The following is a 22,102-nucleotide window of genomic DNA, read 5'->3' as shown; positions in this document are numbered from 1 at the left end:
CTCAGAGAAAGAAGGCGCTTGATTCGCTTGTTATTAATGTTCATATTTTGATTTTTTACGGATACAATAGTGAAATAAAAACACAAGAATCACGTAGAGCGGGTCGGTACGAAAATTTTAAGACGAAAATGATGAGTCTGACATCAGCAGTTACAGAGAGAGGGGCCACAGTTTTTCAATAGAAAGTGAACTGGAGCCAGAGTCGATGGAGCCGGACACGCACTCTTGGTCACTTCCTGTTTGGAACGTGGCAGCTAGCAGGTTAGCTACATCTATTTATATATACAGTCTATGGTATATATGTTGTATGTATTTAGACTGATTATTTAACACCAAACTATGGAAAATCCTCAACCAGAAAAGTATATTACATAGTGCACCTTTAAATATCCTTTATAATTTCATAATTTGCATGTTTTTGTTAGTTTTTTTCCCTCGTACTGACGTGTTGACAGATGTTTTAATGCTCTTGACGTCCTCCACAGCTGGATTTCCTCACACTCATAAACCACGTGTGGATTTGTTAAACAGACGTCCTTCGGCTTAGTATCAGCTGACAACTTTTCCCTCTAAATGTAAAAAACGTTCTTTTGAAAACTTCTGGACACATCCCTGTATAAGCTTTCCCAAATCCTCTTTAAGATAACCACAATCTGCTCTGTTAATATGTCAAGAAAAACGTTTATAGTTTCATTTCTTGTTTTGTAGGAAGCGCGTGGATAAGAGGCGATGGGAACGAACTCCTCCGGGCTGGATCTTAGGACCTCTTCACCCATTGGTCCGGTGTTCCTTGTGCACTTCCTGTCTGTATCATTAAGGAGGCGGAGGAGGCGGGTGGTGGTGGTGGTGGTTGGGGGGGGGGGGGGGGGGGCTGCTTAACGCTCCCTCACAAAACCACTCATTCTCTGGCTTCCTCTCTCCCAGCTGCTTGGATCCACTCTACCCCAGGACGTTGTTGGACGTAGTAGCCCCCCCAAAGATGTGCTGCTCGGTGGGATTCGCGCGGTCCCTAGGCATGGCCCTGGTGCCCCTGTCGTTATGTTCCATCGTGGCCAATCTGCTCCTGTTGTTTCCGATGGGGGAGATCAGATACTTGCAGGAAGATCGACTGGCCCAGTTCATCTGGTACTTTGGAGGACTTGGTGGAGGAGGAGTGTTGGTGAGTGATAAAACTACTTCAACTTGAATTTTCTATGTATTTTCTCATAATTGAACCATTTTCTGCGCTAAATTAGTGTCTTTTCATATCAAAACGCTTGTGTATCTGGATAACGTCACTGAATATGTAAAACTAGACCCATTTTTTAAACAGAGTATTAGTAACTTCCAAAGAAAAGAGTAGGATTTCTTAAAGTAGTGACACTGTGAGTAATGCACGTGTGTTGCCCAATGACACAACAACATTCATTTATGGAGACACTGGTGGAATGTAACAAAGTAAAAGTAGTAAAGTGCTGTACTTTTAGGTATCTGTATTTTACTTGAGTACATGTTAAAGTGTATGTTTTTTACTTTTGCTTCACTACATTTCTGAGTATATATCTGTACTTCATTTCTGAGTATATATCTGTACTTCATTTCTGAGTATATATCTGTACTTCACTACATTTCTGAGTATATATATGTACTTCACTTAATTTCTGAGTATATATCTGTACTTCACTACATTTCTGAGTATATATCTGTACTTCACTTCACTACATTTCTGAGTATATATCTGTACTTCACTTCACTACATTTCTGAGTATATATCTGTACTTCACTTCACTATATTTATGTGTATATCTGTACTTCACTTCACTATATTTATGTGTATATCTGTACTTCATTTATGAGTATATGTCTGTACTTCACTACATTTCTGAGTTTATATCTGTAGTACAGTATCTTACTTGGAACGTAACAAAGTAAAATTAGTAAAGTGCTGTACTTTTAGGTATCTGTATTTTACTTGAGTACATGTTAAAGTTAATGTTTTTTACTTTTGCTTCACTACATTTCTGAGTATATATCTGTACTTCACTACATTTCTGAGCATAAATCTGTACTTCACTACATTTCTGAGCATAAATCTGTAGTACAGTATCTTACTTGGGTAAATACTGCACTACATTTTTGCACAGGACTAAAAAGTAAAAGTATTTTTTGTCATTCTTTGAGACTTGCTGAAAAGGTTAAAGTTTTATTCTGCACAATAATCAAAATCACTACATTTGAAACTTTATAAAACCTGAAAATCTGCGCACAAATACTTGTACTCTACTCTTTAAGTACACTTTTAAACAGGCACTTTAATCCTTTTACTTAGGTAGACTTCTTCATGTGATACTTTTACTTTTACTTGAGTATTTTCCCTGTTACGTAACAAAACGGAGTACTTCTTCCATCACTCGTAGATGGGGTTTAAAGGAAGAATCCAACTTTATACTGACTAAAACTGTCATGAAAACAAAACTATTTGGAATCTGAAGTACTAAAACTATTATTTCGTTAGGTGATTCATTCAGTGCCCAGTTTAAAATAGGATTTTTACTTTTAAATCTGCTTTGGATGTTAACTGTCCTTCCCAAACATATGTAGTTATCCATCGACGTTCAAACTCAAACGCAGAGACTGTAGTTACGAAACATCTCAAGTACGTCTAATTAAGAGCCTGTATGCAAAATCTAAATGTTTACCCAATGCCACTTTGCAAAGAAAGAGAGGAAATGACAGAACAATGCTTTTGAAAAGGAAGTCCTGCTCTTCCACACGGATGACATAGTTACTGGCTCGTGTTCAGATCAGATGACTGCACACACCAGTACTGTATTAGCTGATTAAAAATAATAAATAAGTCAGACGTAGTTGGTTTTTTTAGGGCTTTTATGGGGCGCACTTTGGTCAGATGAAGTTCTTTTTAAGTGCGCTTTATAAACAAAAAAGAATCGAATAGTATTTTCTTGGACGACACCTTTCTTTATAAGATTTGTGGACTTTTTAACCTCGAACATATGATAAAAAACAGTTGTAAACACTGTGAACCCATCAAGTTTGTGTATCAAAAGTCCCCGAGCGCATACTGTTGTTGCGTTCTTGGGCCAGACACTTCGCCGAGCGTCGCCACATCCACTGGCCTTGTTCACATGCACGCCGAAATCTGATTATACTCTGATTTCTGGAGCTTTAAGATTACTAACGGACATGTACACTGCGAAAATGGTGCGTTATCAGAGGGAACATGATCAGAAAGAAATGAGGTGGTTTGGCTTTTTATGTTTAAATCGTCAAACTCCAAACAGAAATGGACGTGTTGAGCAGAGCGTACACTGTTGAACCATGTGACTCTGTCGTGTCTTTAACTGTGACCAATTAGTTATTTCTGCTTTAACATAAGACGATTGAAACATGTATTTATGGTGGTGTTTTTATGAGGCAAAACATCATAAATGCACAGACTCAGCTGAGGTGTTCCACAGGGCTGTGTTCTTTCTCCTCTACTTTTTTTTTTTTTTTTTAAATATGAAGAGCAGTGACAAGGTAGTTTGGGCTTTATAAGAAAGGTCATCATTGGTTAGCGTCAGTGTGCTAAACTGAGACCACTGCAGCCTCCCATCGCTCCAGGACCTGTATGTCTCCAGGACTCGGGGGCAAGCGGGTCAGATCACAGCTTAAACTTGGACAATCTTTACTGATCCACAAGGGAAATGATTTGGACACAGTAGCTCACACATTACAATATTATTCTAGACTGGTTTCATACAAAAGCAGTAAAAGTGACCACAAAATTTCAATCCAATATGGCTGACTTCCTGTTTATCATAGCGCAGTGCTCGAATTCAACTTTAGACTCATCTTATGGAGCTCGATGTGTACTGAATTTCCTACGTTTACTCCAAAATTTACCTGATCCCACTCCCAATGACGTCCAATTTGTGGTTGCGCTGTGGAATTGCTAACGCTATGTGATGTGTGTACGCCGTTTTATCGAATTTTTTGAATGAGACGTGTATTAATGGAGGCAAAACGTCATAAACACACAGACTCGGCTGAGGTGCTCCACAGGGCTGTGTTCTTGCTCCTCTGCTTTTAAAAAAAAAATATAATACATGCTAATGCTAATGCCTGTGTTCCTTTATTCAATAACATATTCACAGTAGGGTTGTCAGAAGTGTCAAAAATCAGATGCTAATCGGTATTAAAGCAAGTATTGAAACTAGATACTCATTTGAGCAGGTATCGATACTAAATAGTCACATTCACAGACAGAAATGAACCTTTTTTGAATCTTTAGCATTATCTTGAGCTGAATCAGAACAAGTATAAGACACATAGACTAGTATACGCCCATGGACCTCTATGGAACCTACTGGACGACTGAGGGATTACACAGATATAAGGACGCGTGGAACTAGAAAAGAAAGTTGAAATGTTGAAAATCACATTCTGTTGAGTAATTTTTATCATCATCGTGGTATCAAGTCGATTTTAAGTCAATTTAAGTATCGTGACCTCCCAGCGTCCTGTTATACGGTGCCATTTTCAGGACAGTTGGCTATTTAAAAGACGTCATATTTTGTTTTTAATCGTCAATTGCTAACGTTTCATTAACACAGAGATTCCGATATCAGTGCGCTCCCTTTGACGGCGAATGACATGCGTGATACTGAGCCCCAAACGCAACGGCTGACGCTCGTCTTTTCTCCATTCTGGTTTTGTCACAGAAAAAAAAAACTTACAACTTCCTTCGCAGCAGCTCAAGTTGTTTGTTGTTTGTGAACAATGAGGGTCTGTGTGCGTGATCGGCCCGCTCCACGCCGCAGAACCAAACGACCTTAAGCCCGGAGAGAGCGGAGAGAGAGGGGTGAAAATGAATCGAATGCAGTGTACGCTTAAAGGGCCCATATTACGCCATGCTCTGATCTGTGTAATAATGTCGTTTCCTCATCAAAAACATACCTGGAGTTTTTGTTTTTCGCACACAAATGCTGCATATTTAGGCTGAGTTCTTCTCTCGGACAGAAAACACCCTGCTTCACCTTGTGATGTCATCATGTGGTGATACAGGAAGTGCTCCACTGTGTTTTTAAACTCCATACATCTTCACTGGAATATTTTTTCTGTGTCAAATTGCATAAAGGCCAACCACAGAGATAGATTGTTTTCAGATTTCAGTTTTTTAGGCGACATTTTGAGGAAAAGATGTAATATTCGGGTTTGAATGGTTAATTTCCATGGCAACGGTGCACCGATAGATATAGATATAGGAGCTTTTGGGGATCCGAAAAACGAAACAAAAAAATCAAAGAAATAAAATGTTTTTAATTCACTTCAACACAAATGGACCTTATAAAAATACAGTATTTTCCTACAATATATAAAAAGGCTAAATTCTAAAAAAAAAAACCCAACAAAAACAAACAAATAAATGTAAAGCAATATGTCTGGATTTAAAATGGGAAAAGTTGTTTCATTCACACATGTTTAACACAAAAACCCTGCAGATTTAGCCTCTTCTCAGACAGAAAACACTCTGTTCCACCTTGTGATGTCATCATGTGGCGATACAGGAAGTGCTCCACTGTGTTTCTAAACTCCACACACCTTCATTTCTAGAACCATTTGGATTATTTCAGCTCTAGAATTGCCAGTCTGTACTGAAACAAAAGGTAAAAAAGTAGCTGTTAACTTGAAAACTACCACTTCATGACATCACAAAGTGGAACAGAGCATTTTGAGCGTTGGAGATGTAGACAGACGAATACAAATTTTGTGTGACATGTGACCTTTAAAGACAATTAGAGTTGCAGTGGCAGTAATGTGATGGATGTGTTTATGGTTCTTATATCTTTCCATGGCGTGAGTGGATTACGAGCCAATCCCTGAGATTATTACTCCAGGATTGTCTCCACTGACTTTCCATTTTAGTCTTGGAGCTTTACAGTCGTTTTAACTGATAACAAGGGGCACCACATTCACGCTGACAGAGACGGCTTTGAACTTTGTGACAGTTTTTGTTTCATGTGGATAGGCCCAGTAATTACAGAGATATTAACCATAAACCAGGTCAAATAATCTGTAATCTGACACTCAAACAGCAAATTCCACCATGATGCTAACTGGTGGCACTGCTCCGTCTGAAGCTCTGTCACTCAAGTTCGACTTTAATCTTCGTTTCAACACAATCTGACCGGAAAGAGCTGACTTAGTTTGATCTACAACAAAAGGTGAGCTGATTCGTGCTGTTAAACAACTTCCTCTCAAATAACGTTATAATCACGAGCTAGCTAGCGTTAGCCAACGGTTTCTCAGTCAGTCACGCTCACATTTTTTGTTGAATGTCAAACACGTAAACAGGACCACGGACGCTCGTTTTGATCACAGACTCCTGAAAATGTGCTGTTTAAAACCTGTTTGCGTTTTTGCTGAACATTCTGCCATAGACGTACATGTAGAACCCGTCCGGCGTGATGTTGCTGTAAACTATCAATAACGGCCTGTAAAAATGAGTAAAAACACAGTCCATTTGAGCTCGTTCTCTCTTCTTTTACCTCTCATGTCTTCTCCTTTTCTCCTCCTCACCTTCTTCTCTCCTCCCTTTCTCCTATTTTACTTCTCCTCCTCCCCCTCTACTCCACTCTGTCCCGTCTCTCTTCCTTTCCCCCATCATTCTCTCCTCCTCCCTTTTTCTCCTCGTTCGACCTTCTTTCTCACCTCACTCTCTATTTTTCTCCCCCTCCACTCCTGTCCCTTTTCTTTCTTTCCCCTTCTTGTCCTCTCCTCCTCCCTCTTTCCTCTCCTCTTTTTCTCCTCCTCACTATTCCTTCTCCTCTCCTCCCTCTCCGGTTTTCTCCTCCTCCGTCTCTCTTCCTTTCCTCCTCTCGTTCTCTCCTCCTCCCCTTTTTCTCCTCACTCAACCTTCTTTCTCACCCTCTCTCTATTCTTCTCCCCCTCCACTCCTCTGTCCCTTCTTTCTTTCTTTCCCCCTCTTGTCCTCTCCTCCTTTTCTCCTCCTCCCCTCCTTCTCTCCGGTTTCCTCCTCCTCCCCTCCACTCCTCTGCCTCATCTCTCGATCATCTTCTCATTCTCTCCTCTTCTTCTCCCCATCACCTTTCCAACTCTCCTCCCTCTCTCCTCTTTTTCTCCTCCTCCCCTGCACTGATCTTTTCCTCCTCTCCTCTTCATCTCCCACTCAACCTTCCTTCTCTCCTCCATTCCCCTTTTTCCCCTCTCCTCCCTCTCTGTTTTTCTCCTCCTCCACTCTTCTGCCCCTTCTTTTTCTTTTCCCCCTCTCAACCTTCCTTCTCTCCTCATCTCCTCCTCCCCTCTTCCACTCCTCCTCCCTCTCTCCTCTCCTCCTCTTGCCTTTCTGTCATCCTTTTACACTTATATATTTCTTTTCTTCCATATTTTACTTAACCTTTCTCCCCCCTCCTCATTCTCTCTTCCTCTCATCCATCTTCCTTCCTCCTCCCCTCCACTCCTCTTTTCCTTCTCCCATCCTCTCCTCCTCCCTCTCGCTCCTTTTTCCTCCCCTCCCCTTTTTCTCTTCTCCTTCTCACCTCTCTTATCTTCTCCTTTTCTCCTCCTCACTTTTCTTTCTCTCCTTCCTCTCTCCCGTTTCCTCCTCCTCCCCTCCACTCCTCTGCTCCGTCTGTCTTCCTATCCTCCTCTCATTGTCTCCTCTTTTTCTCCCCATCACCTTTCCATCTCTCCTCTTTCTCCTCCTCTCCTTCACTGTAAAAACGTGAGTAAAACCACAGCCAACTTGAGCCCATTGTTTTAAAATTCGGATCTATTTTTCTCCACACCTGATCCAGGAAAAAGGAAATGGCCGAACCAGGACTTTCCATCATCGGGGGAATAATTAGGGATTCATGGAAAACGCATGTGCTCCGAACCAGTTTGGAAAAGCGTCTTATCGTCCGGACTCACAGTCAGGACGGGCGATCCAGAGGCGCAAAAAGTGAATAAACTGCATTAACTTCCTGGAACCTGATGACGTCATGATTTCAGATGGAGGTCAGAGGTCAGGGGTCATTATAACTCTTAACTGTTTTTGAGCGAAATCTTTAAACTTATGATCCACAAATGTTGAAATTTATCTTGATTTATTCAGGATTGGTCCCACAAACATTTCATATTAACCCTCTGATGCAGGAAATAAGAAAACCAATCAGTGGAAATTTACTTGCAGTTACACCGACTGACCACTGAACTGACCTCAATGGAGTGTGGCAGCAGAGAGCACTCTAGAGGCTGATGTGCAGCTCCACCATTTAAACCAATGCATTAAAGAGAAAGTTATGTTTTAGTGACTGTCCACTGCAGTGACCGCTGTGCACCAGAGGGTTAAAGACGCCGTATCTTATTATTAAAAAAACATGAAAAACTGATCTGATTCATTTTAAATAATTTGCACTGGTCCAAAAATACTCCTCACTTCCCTTATGCATTCTGAACATCCTAACTATTCACAGTGATGAGTTTATAAGAAATTTACCCAGCGCTTAAAGACCAGAGCAGAGTTTTGCCATCACGGTAAAACTAGCAAACAACTAGCATGCTAACCGGACAAGAAAACACTTTATAATTCAATCAAAACAGCACAAACTGGGCTTATTTAAACCTGAAGAGCTGCTTTTACAATATATCTGCACTGGGACACATTTTGCTCAATTACTTTTCAACCGATGTCGTAAAACTGACAGGGGGACCAAACATTCAGAACTCGGGGAACAGTTTAACAATGTTTATTTACAGATTTTTAACGTGTAAATGACAGTAGATGGATCAGACAGTTGAGAGCGGGGGTTGTTTGCTGTAGTCCAGAAGTAGATCACGGGCCAGAGACGAGGTGATCCGTACCGGTCCAAGTGAGCCGAGTCGGAAGGTGTGAGGTTCGTACTGGTCGTGGTGAGCTGGGTCGGAGACAGAGGAGCTGAGCGGGTCCAGAGACTCCGCCCAGCTCCAGGCTCTGACACAGAAAGGAGGAGGGAAAACAGCACAACAAAACACAGAACAGACTGGGATCTTGACAACTGACAGTTATCGTGTGTTTGGATTTGAACGACGGCATCACTTTCTGAAGTTTTTGTGATAAAACTACAGTATTTAGCGTTTCTTCATGTGGATAGGCTTAGTATATAAACTATAAACCAGGCAGTACTGAAAGAAGTACTCTGTTTTGTTAAGTAAAAGTACAGATACTGGAGCAAAAAGACACTCAAGTAAAAGTTTAAAATCTACTTAAGCGTTTAAAAATGTACTTAAAGAGTAAAATGTAAAAGTATTTTAAGAGACAATATTTTTTTCTATTTTTTTCCTTTTTTTTTGTATATTTTTTTTACTATAATAAAATAATACTTTTACTTTTCAGTCCCGTTCAAAATCGTAGTGAAGTAGAAAGTACAAATATTCTCTCAAATACGCGGCACTTTACTACTTATACTCTCTCTATTTTTCTCCCCCTCCACTTCTCCGTCCCTTCTCTTCCTTCCCCCTTCTTGTCCTTTCCCCCTGTTTAAAAATGTACTTAAAGAGTAAAAAGTAAAAGTATTCTGTGCATATTTTGAGTCTTATGAAGCTTTAAATGTAGTGATTTTGATACAGATTTATACTGAGTTTTTTTTTTCTATGTTTTTCTTTTTTTCGTGTATTTTTCTTGCTCAAACTATGAACATCTCAGGTCTCAGACAATAATAAAAAAAATACTTTTACTTTTCAGTCCCGTTCAAATCATAGTGAAGGAGAAAGTACAGATTATTCTCTGAAATACACGGTACTTTACTACTTTTACTTTGTTACTTTGCTCGACTGAAACCAGGTCAAGAACTCTACGATCTGACAAGTTAAACAGCAAATTCTGACCTTTGACCTCTTTCCTCCAGCTCCGTTTTAAACTAAAATGTCCTGACGTCACTTGAACGCAGCTCGTGGAATCTTCAAAAAACTAAAAATCTCCAAAACTTCCTGGAATCACATGTTTTTCATATTTGTGTGAAGTCGACAAAATGAATTAGTGTCAAAGTTCGAAGACACGTCCTCTGAGAAATCTATTTTGAGTGCGCTTCCTTCCTCCTTTTTCTCATCCTCCCTTCCACTCCTCTCTTCCTCTCCCTCTGTCCTTTCCCCCCCTCTTCTTTCTCTCCTCACCCCTCCTTCCTTTCTCCTTTTTCTCCTCACTCCTCTGCCCCTTCTCCCATCTTCTTCCTTCCTCAACTCCTCCTCCCCCCTTCCACTCCTCCACTCCACTAACTTCCTCTCACTTTATCCTTCTCCCCCTATTCCTTCTCTCCTGCCTTCCTCAACTCCTCCCTTCCACCCCTTCTATCCCTCCTCTCTTCCTCTCACTTTGTCCTTCTCTCCTCGCTTTCTTGCCCCCTCCTCTTCCTCTAACCCCCCTCTCCCTTCTTTCCTCCTTCTCCCCTCCTCTATCCCTTCTCTCCCTTTTCCTTCTCTCCTCGTTTCCTCCTCTTCACTCCTCTATCCCTCCTCTTTCTCTTCTCCCCCTGTCCTTCCACTCTCCCTTCTCTCCTTCCTTCCTTCATTCCTTCCTTCCTCCCCTCCACTCATCTTTCCCTACTCCTCTTTCCCTTCTCCCATCCTCTCCTCCTCCCTCTCTCCCCTTTTTCTCCTGCTCAACCTTTCCTTCTCGCCTCTCTTCCTTTACCTCTTATGTCTTCTCCTTTTCTCCTCCTCACTTATTTCTCTACCCTCCTCCCCCTCTCCTTCTCCTCTCCTCCCTCTCTCCCGTTTTCTCCTCTCCTTCACTCCTCTTCCCCATCTCTCTTCCTATTGTCCTCATTCTCTCTATCACCTTTCCATCTCACCTGCCTCTCTTTTTTCTCCTTCTCCTCTGCACTGATCTTTCCCTTCTCTCCCCTTTATCTCCCCACTCAACCTTCCTTCTCTCCTCCCTTCCCCTCCTCCCCCTCCATCTCCTCTCCTCCCCCTCTCCTATTTTTCTCCTGCCCCTTCTCTTTTTCTTTCCCCCCTCTCTTCCTTCCTTCTCTCCTCATCTCTCTTTCCCCTCTGTCACTCCTCCTCCCTCTCTCCTCTCCTCCTCTTGCCCTTCTGTCATTATTTTACACTTATACATTTGTTTTCTTCCATAGTTTATTTATCTTCCTCCTCCTCCATCTTTCTTCCATCCTTCCCTGCTCCTTCTTTCCCCTCTGTCCCTCCTCCTCCTCCTCCTCTTATCCATCTTTCTTCCATCCCTCTCTCCTCTCCTCCTTCTTTCCCCTTTGTCCCTCCTCATCTTTCTTCCATCCTTCTCTCTTCTCCTCCTTCTTTCCCCTCTATCCCTCTTCCTCCTCCTCCTCTTATCCATCTTTCTTGCATCCTTCTCTCCTCTCCTCCTTCTTTCCCCTCTGTCCCTCCTCTTCTTATCCATCTTTCTTCCATCCTTCTCTCCTCTCCTCCTTCTTTCCCCTCTGTCCCTCCTCTTCCTCCTCCTCCTCTTATCCATCTTTCTTCCATCCTTCTCTCCTCTCCTCCTCCTTTCCCCCCTGTCCCCCCTCCTCCTCCTCCTCCTCCTATCCATCTTTCTTCCATCCCTCTCTCCTCTCCTCCTTCTTTCCCCTCTGTCCCCCCTCCTCCTCCTCCTCCTCCTCCTCCTCCTCCTCCTATCCATCTTTCTTCCATTCTCCACTCCTCCATCCTTCTCTCCCTCTCCTCAGGCCTTGGTCTGTAGTTTGACTGCAGACCTCTTTCATACTGTCACTGTGTCCTTGGGCAAGACACTTCACCCAAACTGCGTAGAATGACAGTGACCGGAGGGGGCAGAGGCGCAGATTGTCAGCCTCAGGTCTGTCAGTCTGCCCCGGGGCAGCTGTGGCTACAATAGTACAAGTGAATGAGTAAAACACTGCAAAACGCTCTGGGCATCGGGAAAAGGAAACTCAACACATTATCATCAATTTCCAAATTCCCTCCTCTCCCATTTTCCTCCCATTCTTCATCTCCTTCCTCCTCCTCCTCGTCTCCTCCTCTCTCCATCTTCCCCTGTGTTTTAAAGCAGAATGTAAGGACGCCATTTTGACCCGCTGGCCTTGGCGTTGACTCTGTGTAAACGTTATAAAGTTGTGTCAGGGCTGGACTCAGGAAACATGTCATTTTTGTTTTGGTTTTTTTCAGACAGGAATTTCAATTGTGATTTCAGCTTAAAATGTGCGAACAAGATCATTTTAGGGGCTGTTATAGTTATTAAAAGTTGCACTATGTAACTTTTCTGGGGTGTGTCAACCTCAAACTGTCTTCATATTTAGTTGTGTCCTTTAACAGTTGTGATTAGAGATGATAAACTTTAAATCGTGATCTCAATCCTGGGATAAGTTTCCATTTTTGTCATAAACATAGAGAAACAGTCACCTCCAGTCTCTCTCTCTCTAAAACCTTCAAATCAGGCGAGAAATCTAGAGGTAATAAAGGACTCAGACTTTAACAGCCACATCAAATCAATAACATCTGCAGCTTTTTACCATCTAAAAAAACACTGTAAAAACCAAAGGTAAACTGTCAAAACCAGACTTAAAGAGACTTGTCCTGCATTTGTGTCCAGTAGATTAGACGAGTGTAACGTCCTGCTCATTGGACTCTCCAAACGAGCCTTAACACAGAACAGAACATCCAGAACATCCAGAACATCCAGAACATCCAGAACATCCAGAACATCCAGAACACTGCTGCTCGGGTCAGGACTAGAACCAGGAAGTACTTCACACATGTGTCCTGTGCTCAGGTCTCTGGCTCCTGTGGCTCAGAGACTTTAAAGCAGCTCAGTGTGAACAAGTCTCTCCATGGACCAGCACCAAAGAACATCTCCCACATGAACCATCTCACATGAGGAGGACTAAACCAGGTCTAAACCAGGTCTAAACCAGGTCTAAACCAGGTCTAAACCAGGTCTAAACCAGGTCTAAACCAGGTCTAAACCAGGTCTAAACCAGGTCTAAACCAGGTGTAAAGCAGGACAAATGCAGGACTAAGCAAGGGCTAAACCGGGAGTAAAGCAGGACTAAACCAGGACTAAAACAAGTTTCAAGCAGGACTAAACCAGAACAAACGCAGGACTAAACCAGAACAAACGCAGGACTAAACCAGGACTAAACCAGGTCTAAAGCAGGACTAAACCAGAACAAACGCAGGACTAAACCAGGTCTAAACCAGGTCTAAACCAGGACTAAACCAGGACTAAACCAGAACAAACGCAGGACTAAACCAGGTCTAAACCAGGTCTAAACCAGGACTAAACCAGGACTAAACCAGAACAAACGCAGGACTAAACTGGGACTAAACATGGACTTGCACTTTTCTCTTTTAATGTTAATTTTATGATGATTTTTTATATTGTGACTTTAATGTGTTTCTTATTCTGTAAATCACTTTGAATGACCTCGTGTACGATTGTGCTGTACAAATAAACTTTCCTCGTCTTGATGTAAAGTGCTTTGTCTTGAAGATTTTGAAAACGCTCTGTATAAAAAAGTGACTGTTTACCATTTGTATTTACCTCTTAAAGTCGACAGCGTGTTTCCAATAAAATCACCCATAACTGTGATGTGTTTTTGACTCTGTTGAACACATCATTAAGTAAATATTTGCATTATCGTTTCACCGTGGGGGTAATTAGTTTGTGTGTTTGTGCGGCAGATGCTGGTTCCCGCTGTCGTCTTCATCACTTTGGGGAAATGTGGCTGCTGCTGGAACGAGAGCCTCATGGTGAGACGCGGAGATACAACCTCAAATGAGTCATACACTAAAAAAATAAATAAAAAACACTGTTCTGATAGAAAATAGTTTATCTAAATACCTCTTAAAGTTGTATTATGTAACTTTTCTGGGATGCTTGACTCCATATGACGATTGTAAAACTTTAAAACCTGCATCAACTCATGAAATATAACTATAACTGTCTTTTATCTATTGCTAATTTATTTATTTTTTAATAGAAAAGAGAAAATATAAAACAGAATGAAAACAAATGTGATTAATTCAGCTCAATTTTATTTATTTTTTGTGCATTTAAAACAACCTCAGCTGATCAAAGTGCTTCACATTGACGTCAAAAAAAACAAAAAAAACAAAACTAAAAATAAGTACACAGATGATACAATACATAGGAAAAGTACAGTAACACCTGTGTATTGTGTCGAGTTAAATACCAGGGAGAAGAGGTGAGTTTTTAGTCTAGTCTTAAATTAAAATGTAAAAAGTCATTATTCCCCATTCAAAAGATATAACGTATTTTTAAATTGTTAATCGCTATAGCAACGGTCTTCATTTTTCATAATTCTGGACCATAATGGAACATCTACCAAGGCAGAAATTCATCTTTTTTCTGTTTTTATGTTGAACAAAGACAACGCAGAACACTTAAAAGTTGCAGAAACATAAAAAAAAAAACCTACAAAAATACATTTCAACGATCAAATATTTGTAATGTTATGCAATGAGGTTTTTAAACTTTAAATGCTTTAGTGATTTTTGTCTGATAAAAGTAAAGGCATTAAATTTAAATATACATGTGGCATAAAATTAGCCTTGTGTGAGACTTGTGGACATTTTCAAACTGGTAAAATCATATCGAAAAGTGTTTTATCCATTCACAGTCCACACTCAAATCAAAACACATTGTTCGTAGTGACGGGACCTTTGGCTCCTTTGTGGGATCCGAATCTTTTGGATCCTGTCGTGACGTTGGTGGATCAAAGACGCAGACTCAGGATTTAAAAATTGAACAGTTTATTACAAGGAAAATTGCAGAAGTTGGTTGTAGGGAGCTGGGGTTGGAGGCTCCAGATCTGAATTCTGACAGATCCGTTCCGCTTTTTTACTCTTTTTATATTTAATTATATGACAGAAGCCAATGTGAAACCTCATTTAACTACAAACCAATCGCTAAGAGAAACGACTAAAGCTCAGACGCTTCAAACTGAGAGCGGGAGTGCGTTTCCCCTTTGGAATCATCCACAATCTGAATACATCTACCGTAAATTTCGGACTTTTTCCCCCACGGTTTGAACCCCGCGGCCTATACAACAGCGCGGCTTATTTATAGAATTTTACTGGATGACGGCCACCGGGGGGCGCTCTCTAGCTGTAAACGTAAAAGTGAGACAGACGTGGGGAAAGATTCTGCTCTGAAGAATTCACTAGTTTTGATTTTGAACGATCATTTTGCGCATCATGAAAGGAAAGGAAGGAAAGGAAGGAAATAGAGCCATTGCACGTAAGCTCGGCATCAACGAATCCAACTTGGTCAATGGTAAAAAGACGACAAACGTTTTCAGAGGAAATAAAAGCAGATGGCCCGTGTTGGTGCAGCTTTATTTTCTAAACCTGCAGGTGTGTTCATCCCGTGTTGATGCCGTGTTGGTGCCAATTTTCAGGTACAGTTTTTTAAAAAGCGTGTCCGCGTACCGTCTCTCTGTGTAAATATCTCACGTTACAATATGAAAACCTGCGGCTTATAGTCAGGAGCGGCTTATAATAATCTAAAACGAACTGTTATTATGATGCTAAATGTGTTTTTTTTGTGCACAAGTCTCTCACTCGTGTCGCCTGCTCCGCTTCTGTGCTGATTTTTGCGTCGGATCAGGTTAAATCAGCGTAAAAATGCGTAAAAATTCCAACCGTTCGCGTCAATTAACTCCGATTTAACTTGATTTTGTGCGTTTTTAGCGTCTAACCCAACAAAATCTTATCAAATCTCTTAACGCAGAGCTAAAAACGTGAATGTAACGTGAGCGCAGTCGTCGCTCGCTCCGCTCTGACTTATTCCTGAGCTATTTCCTTGTTCTGAGTGCGCATTAAAGCCTGATTAGCTGCAGTGTTTTGGAGCTGAATGATAATCCTCTTTTTAAACAGGCGTCTCTTTGTTTTGGCCACACTCCCTCTGCTCAGACCACAGTCCAGCTGCAGGACTGAGGGACGCCTCTGTTTCACTCCACACTATCGCCAAGACACAGCGAGGAGTCCATCGTTTAGTAAACCTCACTCTGGTCAAGCGAGCTGTCGTGTTGGGAGTTTGTTCTTACTGGTCGGGCTGGAGCTAGTCAGGTTGTGCACAGTTTAGTTTGATTTCACAAGTTAAACCGTGTGCAGAACTGTGTCCTTAAGCAAGACACTTCACCCACATTCTCCAGAGTGAAGGGCTGAAAGAACAGAACACAGTAAAGGTGTGATTTACTAAACCTGATGCATTAACGTGATTGTTTAAATAATTATCAGTTAATGTCGAGAGTTTTGTCTGTGAATCTGCTTCATCAGGACGTCCTCGAGCGTCTGCACAGACATTTTTACAATGTTTTTGGAGCGACAGTAATTGACCAGCACCAAAGTACATAAACCAGGGCTAAACCAGGGCTAAAACAGGACTAAACCAGGGCTAAATCAGGGCTAAAACAGGACTAAACCAGGGCTAAACCAGGACTAAATCAGGGCTAAATCAGGACTAAACCAGCACTAAACCAGTGCTAAACCAAGACTAAACCAGTGTTAAACCAGGACTAAACCAGAGCTAAACCAGGACTAAACCAGGGCTAAACCAGGACTAAACCAGCGCTAAACCAGCGCTAAACCAGGACTAAACCAGGACTAAACCAGGGCTAAACCAGGACTAAACCAGGACTAAACCAGGGCTAAATCAGGGCTAAATCAGGGCTAAACCAGGGCTAAACCAGGACTAAACCAGGACTGAACCAGGACTGAACCAGGGCTAAATCAGGGCTAAATCAGGGCTAAATCAGGGCTAAACCAGGGCTAAACCAGGGCTAAACCAGGGCTAAACCAGGGCTAAACCAGGGCTAAACCAGGGCTAAACCAGGGCTGAACCAGGACTGAACCAGGACTGAACCAGGGCTAAATCAGGGCTAAATCAGGGCTAAACCAGGGCTAAACCAGGACTGAACCAGGACTGAACCAGGACTGAACCAGGGCTAAATCAGGGCTAAACCAGGACTAAACCAGGGCTAAACCAGGACTAAACCAGGGCTAAACCAGGACTAAACCAGGACTAAACCAGGGCTAAATCAGGACTAAACCAGGGCTAAACCAGGACTGAACAGGACTGAACAGGACTGAACCAGGACTGAACCAGGACTGAACCAGGACTGAACCAGGGCTAAATCAGGGCTAAACCAGGGCTAAACCAGGGCTAAACCAGGACTAAACCAGGGCTAAACCAGGAGTAAACAGCGGGGACTCAGCGTTTCAGTTTTCTGCAGCTAAAACCTGGAACAGTTCTGTTTATCTGTGCATGTGACTGAAAGGGTTTTATTCTGCACTCTTCTGTTTTAATGTTAATTTTATGATGATAATTTGTGATTATTTGTTATTTGCGTGATTTTAATGTGTGCGTGATTATTTGCGTGATTTTAATGTCTTTCTTATTCTGTAAAGCTCTTTGAATTACTTTAAGTACAAATTGTACCTTGTCTTGCCTTTATTAAAAGAATAATTATCAGATGAACCCTAACCCTTTAACAAACTTTGCAGTGCACTGGTTCTTTCCTGGTTGGTGACTCTAGTTCAGTCACAGTCTTGGGTTCAAAACAAACTTGAGAAAACGTATTTTGGTCAAATTTAGAAATAATTCAACTGAGAAAATTCTTAACACTACATCTGATCCCCATCGTCATGCTGTTACCTTCTTGGACAGTCCAGGTGATTCGTACAAATATGTAACACGGTTGAATCTTTTTGTTCATGTACATTTCCGTTTTGATTTTCTCTCAGATGTGTGGCTCTGTGATGGCGGCTGTGGTCGGTCTCCTCGGCTCCAGTTACTCCTTTGTGATCTCGGGATTCGCTCTGCTCCAGGGCCCCCGGTGCTTCACCGCGTTTGGATGGATCTACCCCTTCGACGACCAGACCGGGAGGTAACACGCGCTTCCGTTTACTTAAAAACATTATTAGATTGAGTCTATATGGGACAAATACCGCTGTTAATGAAAAAGTAAGTGAAAACAGGAGCAAAACCAACCAGTTCTGTTGTGTTCTTGGGCAAGGCACTTCACCCACTCTCTGCCTATGGTGTAAAGTGAAAGTGAAAGTGAATGATTGACGGTGGTTGGAGTAGCTGATGGTGCAGACTGAAGCCTCACTTTTGTCAGTCCACCCCTGGGCAGCTGTGGCTACAATAGTTTACAAAGTTTGAACATTGAGTAGCGTATTTCAGGAGTATAAGTCGCTCTGGAGTATGAGTCGCATTTTTTTGGGAAATTTATTTCACAAAATCCGAGACCAAGAACAGACATTTTATCTTTAAAGGCAAATTATAATAAAAACAATAAAATAGAGAACAACGGTGAATATCAGTACATCACGCTAACGTAACACATTTATATTTATTCAGCGACATGAAGCACAGACAGAACTGAACACGTGTCTGGTTTGTTTACGTAAGATATTAACAGTTAATCAGATACGCTACGCTAACGTAACATATGTGGCTTGTCCACAAACACGAGAGACATGCGTTTTTTTCACTGATGTTCACTGTAGTCTTACTTCTACGTCACAGTTCACACCGTAGAACGAGCAAACACATCAAATATAACAAATTCTGGCTGATATCACATATACACACAAAACTTTTCACTTGTTTCTTAAATAGTGCTCTGTCAGGTAAGACTTAGCATTAGCGTAAAAGGCTGAACTGGAAAACAGGAAGTAGTTTTTACGACCTTAAACTAGACTTATGATAAACTAAACATTTACAATATTGTTCCAAATGAAAAATGATCACCTTTTATGGTTTTATAAATCAACAGGAAATAAATAAGGGGAAATTAAATATGAAATGTGTAAAAGAAAACGAGCCAAGTCAATTTTCTTACAGGTATTACACACACACCAGCGCCATCCATGTAAGATATTAACAGTTAATCAGATAACTAAAGCATAAAAAACAAGTTTACTCTGGATCTCACTCCAAATCACTAAATCCGTTGAATTTTTCGTCCTCGGTGTCGCTCCAGAACAACTCCACCAACTCCGGACGTAGATGAAACGCCGCTTCCTCTTCCGCGTGGCTCATCAGGCTCAGCAGAATATGATTTTCTTTCAGGTTTCATTTTTGTTCAGTCTTTCTCAGATGTCTTTTAAATTACCGTAATGTTGAAATTTAAATGTTCAGGAGTGTTACAGGAGGAGTAGACACTGTGAAATTATAGTTTAATAATTTCACATATGAGTCACGTCTGAGTATAAGCCGCACCTCCGGACAAACTATGAAACAAAGAAAATACGGTACTGAACATTAAGTAGTGCGTTTATCGGTGCGTCCGGTTTGTTAATTGTAAAACAAATAAGATATTGTCATTTTTATGGATTGCTGAAGTACGTCTGTGTCTCAGGTACCTTCTGGAGCCGGAGACGTGGTCGCGTTGTCTCCAGCCGCTGAACATCGTGGAGTGGAACGTCACTCTGCTCTGCGTGCTCTTGGGCCTGTCCGTGTTGGAGTTCATCATCTGTCTGTGTCAGGTCGGCAGCGGTTTGGTGAACGCCGTGTGCCGACCCTGCTGCTACAAACAGGAGTACAGCCTCAACGCGTAGAAATACAACTGACCTAAAACGGTAGTATTTTATGAATGAATGTCACTGTGTCTAGGGCTGGGCTGGACTCTGGTCATGGGAGAGCAGTGCCACCTGTGTTCGGGGGGTGTAATTGTTAAAATGGCGGTTTAAACAGTTGCGATTGGCTCGTGTGCACAACGTTAGCCGCGTAGCTCCAATCAGACGGACGGTCAGCGTGTGTAATGTGCGTGTAATGAATATCCAGACAGATCAGGCAGTGGACAGAGAGATAATCTACACCTAAAAATAACTGCATCATCTTTAATTTTGTTGCTTTGTCACATTTAACATTTTATACAAGTTAGCATTAGCATTAGCATCGACTAGTTTCCTTCTTTCCACTCCTTTTTGAGCTTGTATACGAACAAATCTGTGAGATGTGCTCTGGTTGTGCCTGATACGTGTGCTCGAAATGAATAGATAAATTAAATTAAAATGAAAAATTACTCGGAAATGGTCAAGCTAACTGTCTCTCTGACTGGAACTAGCCGCTACCGTTGTGCACAGAGCTAAGTATCCAGCCGAAATTTGACTTGTATCAGTTTTTAGTTTCAGTTTTGTATCAGGTATTGTTTTTTTATTACCTTTTCTACAATCATAAAACAAAAAAAAAACAATTCGTATAGCATCATAAACATATTGGTCGCTGTGGGCCGCAGTTTGGTGATCGTCACAGTTGATTTTTGACCGAGCCTTTTTACTTTTAATAAGGCTTGAAACATTATTGAGGTTATAGTGGTAGAAATTATTAAATCTGTTGTTAAAAGTGCTGCTTATGATCATTTGGCCAATTCAGCAGGAAGCTTGCGGGCCAAAAAATGTTTAAAAATGGGCCGCATTTTGCCCCTGGGCCATACTTTGGACGCCCCCGTCTTACATTCAGATACATACAAGAGAAAAAGTGTTATTCCAGTTGTTGGTTGGCTGTTTTTTCTTTGCCATGTCCATTATTGTATTGTAATTTTACCAGCTGATTAGAGCCGACGCAAAAAGACGAGAAACGACCTGAGAGTTCACAGTTGTCAACAATCTTGTACATAGTAAATCCTGATTATCTTTAAATCCAAAAGGACTCATTATAACACGTGAAAAGTGTTCCTGGTATTAAACTCATCTGTGCCTGTTTTTCATTTATAGCTATTTGTTCTTTGGTGTTGTACAGTAGAAAAGTGACGTAAATGTTGAATTCTACATTGTAAGGTTTAAATTAAAGCGCCTATATTACACAAAACTGACTCTTATGAGCTTTAAATCATGTTATAATGCTGTTACTTCCTCAAAAACATACCCAGACTTGTGTTTTGTTTCGTAATAACTCTTTATTAATAGTCTGTCTACATTTCCAAAGCTCAAAACGCTGTTGCACCTTGTGATGTCATGAAGTGGTAGTTTTCACATTAACAGCTACGTTTTACCTGTAGAAGTTCAGTAGAGATCGGAAATTCCAGGGTTGAAATGATCCAAATGATTCTAGAAATGAAGGTGTGTGGAGTTTAAAACACAGTGGAGCACTTCCTGTATTACCACATGATGACATCACAAGGTGGAACAGAGTGTTTTCTGTCTGAGAAGAGCCTAAATTCACAGGGTTTATGTGTTTTTCAATGTGTGAATGACACAAAACACAACTCCAGGTCTGTTTTTGATTAGAAAACAACATTATAACGGATCAGAAAATAGTGTAATACGGGCCCTTTAACTTTTCCCACTGTAAATCCAGATTACATATTGTTTTACATTTATTTGTTTGTTTTTGGGTTTTGTTTTTTGTTTTTTTTTCTTCGAATTTAGACTTTTTATATATTGTAGGAAAATACTGTATTTTTATAATGTCCATTTGTGTTGAAGTGAATTAAAAACATTTTATTTCTTTGATTATTGTTACCGATTCATTCATTTTTTGTTTTTAGGACCCAGAAGCTCCTATATCCATGGGTTTCAGACAAAAATTTGCACCGTTGCCATGGAAATTAACCATTCAGAAGCAAATATTACATCTTTTCAGTGTTAAAAAGTCCTCAAAATGTCGCCTAAAAGCAGAAATCTGAAAACAAAATTGTCAATTATCTCAGTGGTTGGTGGTTCGACTCCAGCTCTCTCCATCTTACACTGTGAATGTGCTTTTGGGCAAGACACTACGAGGTGTTTTTCTGCAATTTGACACAGAAAAAAATGTAATTGCATATCAAATCAAACAAAAAATACATATTTGTGTAATGCCGTACACATCCGGGGGGATTCGGTGTGTTGTAATGATTCCCGGACTCACACTGGAGTTTCCAATGTCATATTTATTTAGAGTCAACTCACGGTGAACCCTGGACTCGAGCTAAAATCCAAACTCCATTTACGGGAGAATTATCTGATGCACGGACGATTCCCTCTTTAACTTTGTTTTCAATTATAACATACTTTTAAGCCAACTACTCCAAGTAAGAATGCATGTTTTTCTTGGTATTTCTGAGCACTAAAACACCAGACTGAGGTGTTTAAAGGCATACTGTGGAACATTCAAGGGTCTGGGGCGGGCTGCAGGTGT

The 22,102-nt window shown here is 41.1% G+C and overlaps 1 protein-coding gene across 1 annotated transcript; it reads left to right on the top strand.

Moving 5' to 3' along the window:
- The first annotated feature begins 921 nt into the window (after positions 1–921).
- Positions 922–21,437, top strand: tm4sf18 (transmembrane 4 L six family member 18). Its single transcript, XM_033965318.2, has 4 exons — positions 922–1,159; positions 13,636–13,704; positions 17,722–17,864; positions 19,344–21,437. The coding sequence occupies exons 1-4, from the start codon at positions 980–982 to the stop codon at positions 19,540–19,542; spliced, it is 591 nt and encodes a 196-aa protein (XP_033821209.1). The 5' UTR covers positions 922–979; the 3' UTR covers positions 19,543–21,437.
- The last annotated feature ends 665 nt before the right edge of the window (positions 21,438–22,102 follow it).

The sequence above is a fragment of the Periophthalmus magnuspinnatus genome, chromosome 4 (genome assembly GCF_009829125.3).
Source record: "Periophthalmus magnuspinnatus isolate fPerMag1 chromosome 4, fPerMag1.2.pri, whole genome shotgun sequence".
Taxonomy (NCBI): Eukaryota; Metazoa; Chordata; class Actinopteri; order Gobiiformes; family Gobiidae; genus Periophthalmus; species Periophthalmus magnuspinnatus.
This window is presented reverse-complemented; position numbering and strand designations above follow the sequence as displayed.